The sequence below is a fragment of the Nicotiana sylvestris genome, chromosome 9 (assembly GCF_000393655.2).
Source record: "Nicotiana sylvestris chromosome 9, ASM39365v2, whole genome shotgun sequence".
NCBI classification, from domain to species: Eukaryota; Viridiplantae; Streptophyta; class Magnoliopsida; order Solanales; family Solanaceae; genus Nicotiana; species Nicotiana sylvestris.
The window spans coordinates 30542116-30548178 of NC_091065.1; the positions used below are offsets into that span (position 1 = coordinate 30542116).

The 6063-nt window shown below is 28.4% G+C and overlaps 1 protein-coding gene across 1 annotated transcript; it reads right to left on the reverse strand.

Annotated features, from left to right (window-relative positions):
- Window positions 1-3266: 3266 nt before the first annotated feature.
- LOC138876851 (uncharacterized) lies at window positions 3267-4475 on the reverse strand. Its single transcript, XM_070155857.1, has one exon. It carries the CDS (start codon window positions 4473-4475, stop codon window positions 3267-3269), a length of 1209 nt encoding a protein of 402 aa, XP_070011958.1.
- Window positions 4476-6063: the final 1588 nt, after the last annotated feature.

The following is a 6063-nucleotide window of genomic DNA, read 5'->3' on the forward strand; positions in this document are numbered from 1 at the left end:
AGGTATCAACAAGAAGACAAAAGAAGAAGACAGCTACTGGAAACATATAATGTAAAGTAAATAGTACTAGTCGCATTCATGAACAGTAAAGGTCGTTCATGAATAGTAAGAGTCATAAAGTAAATAGTATATGTCATAATCATGAACAGTAAAGGTCGTTCATGAATAGTAAGAGTCATAAAGTAAATAGTATATGTCATAATCATGAACAGTAAAGGTCGTTCATGAATAGTAGGAGTCATTTGTAAACAGTAAGAGTCGTTTTAATTTTCTTTATATAGAATGTAAATCTGAGGAAGGAGGACATCCTCAGACATCCTCACCCTTACCTTCTCTCTCTAATATTCTCTCTTGTAAGAAATATCTGAGTTATTTACAAGTATCTAAAACAGCTATGGAGCATTCAAACGAGTTACAAAACCAGGTAAGTTTATTTATAATCATGTTTAACTAAACTCTTATATTCCTTATAATCTCTTAAATATCATAATTGTTTATCATGTTATAGTACTGTTATAAAGAACATCTTGAGAAAGTTTGCCTGTCTAATAATGCTGAGAGTAGTTAAGCCCAGACTATGCCATCCTAAAGTGGAAACCAGTAGGCAAGGAAGCCGTTTAGGGGAGTACACAGAGTTGAGGCGCTGTTAGGGTAAATGATTGAAGCATGAAAAACATGGTAGTGACCAGAAAAGATTGTTCAGTATAACTTATTAAAATATGATAAACTCTATGATAAACAAAGAGGTTAGAGGGAATATGTTTAGTAAACACATGATAAGGATAAATAATAAATCTAAATGAACAACCACACGTATTTATTAGAAGAAAATATTGACTACAAAATACTTATGTTATATATCTTTAAGAGACTTAATAACGATGTTAAAAGAAAAATTTACGATATTTTAGTTACTTTTGAAATAATATATGTAATGGAACAAGCATTTACAGAACTAATTGTATCACATGAAATAGATATATTAGATCTATATGAACTAGATTTATATTCAGACTAATGATCACATATCAAGTTAATAAAATCTTTTTATAAATGAAACATAACACTTTTCATTATATAAGATTCTATAATACCCAGAAATGGAAACTTCTTAAAAACCTCAGTAACATAAATAGAAAAATAGATTGTGTTAAATACAATATTAAAACCTGCAAAGATATTATTAGATATAATAAATTACGTAATAAAGCTTTATTAACTATAGAAAATGAAATTGAATTTTATGAAGATAAACTTGAAAGTTATCAACACAGAAAAGAAATAACACTGAGAAATATAGAAACCATGGATATATGTATCAACAGGTATACATCTCAGTATTAATATGAACAAATCAAAAATTGATAGTTACAAATATTTTAAGTACTGGTTAGAAATTCTAAAACATATAAATATGTCAAAAATAATATTAGAAAAAAATATAGAAGAATATCAAAAAACTAAAGATATTAAATACTTAGAATACACACTTGAAAATATAAAAGAAATTTCAAGGTTAATTTCGCTAGCTACAGATAATCATGAAAAAGCATTTAATTCCACAACTACATAAAAAAGATCCTATGAAAAATAAGATGAACTCAAACAACCCTTGGGGGGGGGGGGTTGTTTGAGTTCATCTTATTTTTCATAGTTTGAGTTCATCTTATTTTTCATAGGATCTTTTTCATGTAGTTGTGGAATTAAATGCTTTTTCATGATTATCTGTAGCTAACGAAATTAACCTTGAAATTTCTTTTATATCTTCAAATGTGTATTCTAAGTATTTAATATCTTTAGTTTTTTGATATTCTTCTATATTTTTTTCTAATATTATTTTTGACATATTTATATGTTTTAGAATTTCTAACCAGTACTTAAAATATTTGTAACTATCAATTTTTGATTTGTTCATATTAATACTGAGATGTATACCTGTTGATACATATATCCATGGTTTCTATATTTCTCAGTGTTATTTCTTTTCTGTGTTGATAACTTTCAAGTTTATCTTCATAAAATTCAATTTCATTTTCTATAGTTAATAAAGCTTTATTACGTAATTTATTATATCTAATAATATCTTTGCAGGTTTTAATATTGTATTTAACACAATCTATTTTTCTATTTATGTTACTGAGGTTTTTAAGAAGTTTCCATTTCTGGGTATTATAGAATCTTATATAATGAAAAGTGTTATGTTTCATTTATAAAAAGATTTTATTAACTTGATATGTGATCATTAGTCTGAATATAAATCTAGTTCATATAGATCTAATATATCTATTTCATGTGATACAATTAGTTCTGTAAATGCTTGTTCCATTACATATATTATTTCAAAAGTAACTAAAATATCGTAAATTTTTCTTTTAACATCGTTATTAAGTCTCTTAAAGATATATAACATAAGTATTTTATAGTCAATATTTTCTTCTAATAAATATGTGTGGTTGTTCATTTATAATTATTATTTATCATGTGTTTACTAAACATATTCCCTCTAACCTCTTTGTTTATCATAGAGTTTATCATATTTTAATAAGTTATACTGAACAATCTTTTCTGGTCACTACCATGTTTTTCATGCTTCAATCATTTACCCTAACAGCGCCTCAACTCTGTGTACTCCCCTAAACGGCTTCCTTGCCTACTGGTTTCCACTTTAGGATGGCATAGTCTGGGCTTAACTACTCTCAGCATTATTAGACAGGCAAACTTTCTCAAGATGTTCTTTATAACAGTACTATAACATGATAAACAATTATGATATTTAAGAGATTATAAGGAATATAAGAGTTTAGTTAAACATGATTATAAATAAACTTACCTGGTTTTGTAACTCGTTTGAATGCTCCATAGCTGTTTTAGATACTTGTAAATAACTCAGATATTTCTTACAAGAGAGAAGATAAGAGAGAATATTAGAGAGAGAAGGTAAGGGTGAGGATGTCTGAGGATGTCCTCCTTCCTCAGATTTACATTCTATATAAAGAAAATTAAAACGACTCTTACTGTTTACAAATGACTCCTACTATTCATGAACGACCTTTACTGTTCATGATTATGACATATACTATTTACTTTATGACTCTTACTATTCATGAACGACCTTTACTGTTCATGATTATGACATATACTATTTACTTTATGACTCTTACTATTCATGAACGACCTTTACTGTTCATGAATGCGACTAGTACTATTTACTTTACATTATATGTTTCCAGTAGCTGTCTTCTTCTTTTGTCTTCTTGTTGATACCTTCATTCTAGTTGGACTTCTGGTACATAGTTATCATCTCCGTTGCACTTTGAACATATGTGGTCTGGATATTTGTGTCCTACTAGTTTGCAGTATCTTGTTAATAACTCGTTTGAAATAAATTCTTTTTTCAATGCTCTGGTAGTTGGTTGCATTTCTGGTTTTAATAATGATAAAATCCATTTCTGGACTTCATCCATATCTCCTTGTCGTAGTTCCTTCGAGTTGGCATATATCATCAATTGGTCTCTGGAATAGTAGCTCCAGATAGCATTTCCTTGTAGATAATTGTTAGCTAGTTCTTGAATAATAGTTGCTATACCAATTATTCTTTTATTAGCATAGAAACTTGGTATCTCCATTTTCTGTATCTCGGGTTGTTTCTCTATCTCTTCTGGTATTATCATATCTCGTGTTAGTCCTATCTTTATCACCTGTATTATGGGTTTTATTTCATCATATAGTATTTCCGCTGGTGCTGTGTAGAATTTGATGAAGAATAGGTTGCCTTTTGTAATTCTCTTGAAGGTGACAAATGCTTTGTATAGCTCTGGTATTCCAATTATTTCTTCTCCGTCATGGGTATATACTGTGCTGAGTAGTCCGTAGTTGTAACATGTTTTTACTAGGTTTGCTTTTGTTTTTGGCTGGGCTATAAGCCTATTATATCCCTGTAGTTTTTGGGTTACATAATCTTGTGTTGGATCTGTAGTAGTTGTTGATCTAGGGTTTAGGTTCAGAAATGTCTGGATTTTATATATATTCTCAATATATGTTTGAGTAATATGGTTATATACCTTTTTGTTGTGGTGTAGGCTATTAGCATAGGTTGAAGTTTGTGGGGCTATAACTATTGCTTCTCTTGGCTTTTTTGATGTAAATGGCTTATCAAATACGGTATTTAGGTTTACATTGATATGTGGCTTTTTGCTAACTTGTTTGCTTGTACCTGCAGCTGTATATAAAGCAACTGTGTTATGGGTTTTTTGGAGTTTCCCAACGTCTCCTTCTACCTCTGGAAGTTTAGAGTCTTCCGATTGACTTAGCTCCGCATTTTTATAGTCATGCTGCTGACTTTCTAGCTGTTGTAATCTTTTTCCCATACTCTCCATCTGTAAGGATAGAGTAGTAAGGATTGTAAATATGTCTTTTGATTCTTGGCTTTCATCTGTTTGGGTACCTTTGTCTTGATAGGTAGTCTGCAATAACATTCTTGTCAGTCCGTATTACTTCAATTGTAAATGTAAAATTTTGTATATTTAATACAAGTCTCCTTATTTCCTTTGTAGTTACTGAATCCTGTACTTTCCGAGTTATCCACCATTTTACTTGTGTATTATCTGTTCTTACTATAAATTTGTTATAAACAATATATGGCTCAAATGCTAACAAACATTTATATAATCCAAATAGTTCTTTCCTATTTATTTCCCATTTTAATTGTGGTTCCGTGTATGATCCGGAATAATATCTACAATGGTGTTCAATTTTTTCATTATCATATTTATATTTTAGAACTCCTCCGTAGCTGTGATCACTAGAATCAGTTTCTACAATATATGTAAATTGTTTCTTTTCATCTGGAAAATATAGTTTTGGTAATTTTTTACACATATTTTTTATCTTCTGTATATGTATTTTATCTTTTTCGTCAAAATGATATTCTATGTCCTTTTTTAATTTTTTCTGTAATGGTTTTAAGTTTTCTGCTAATTTAGGAATATATTCTCTTACTTGGTTAACCAATCCTAAAAATGATTGTAACTTCTTTTTTGTATCAAGTGTTTCATTCAAGTTAATTATTTTTTGTACTACATGGGTTTGCATTTTTATTCCGTTTTTATCTATTTGTATACCTAAAAATTCTATTTGATTTTTCATTACTTCTGCTTTCTTTTTACTTAAACTTATTCCTGATATTTCTACAATGTGTATGAATTTTTCTAGTAGTTTTATATGTTCGTTCTCTGTTCTAGAATATAGCAATATATCATCTATATATATTATACAATTTTCTAATTGGTTGAAGTAATTATCCATAAAATGTTGATACCTACCTGGTGCATTTTTATATCCAAAAGGTAATACGTTCCATTCGTAAAATCCTTGTGGTACTGTGAATGCTGTTAACTTTTTAGATTCATCTTCTAGTTTTAAATGGTAAAATCCTGATTTACAGTCAAATTTACTAAAATAGTTATATCCTTGTATTTGTCTAATTTTTAGTATTTTATTTGGTATCGGATAATTATATGTTTTTGTTTTTGCATTTAAATTTCTATAATCTATAACCATACGGCTTTTTTCCTCTTTTTTGTTCACTATGCTTATTTACTATAAATGCTGGGCTAGTATGTTTACTATTACTTTCTTGTATGTAGTTATTATCTAATAATTCTTTTATATGCATTTTAAATTCTGTTAAATCATTAAAATTGTATTTTAAAGGTTTTTGTGTTATTATGCTATTTTCATCTATTAGTTCAATCTTTATTTTTGTTTGATGTTTTTCCCATCCTTGGAGTGGATTATCATTATATAGTAATTCTAGTTTATCTTGTAGTGGTTTTATCTTATTTATGGAGAAAATGATTATCTCTATATTATGGTTACTTTGTATTACATTTTCTAATTTTTGGGTAATCTTTTCACTTCCTTTAATCCAGGGTGTTGTTTTTCTTACTTTATTATTTACTCTTTTTGCTCCTAATTTTTGTTTACACGGGGTAGTAAACCACCAATGTGTTTTTGTTATAATATGTGGGTATAATTTATCTAAAAATGGCATTCCTAATAATA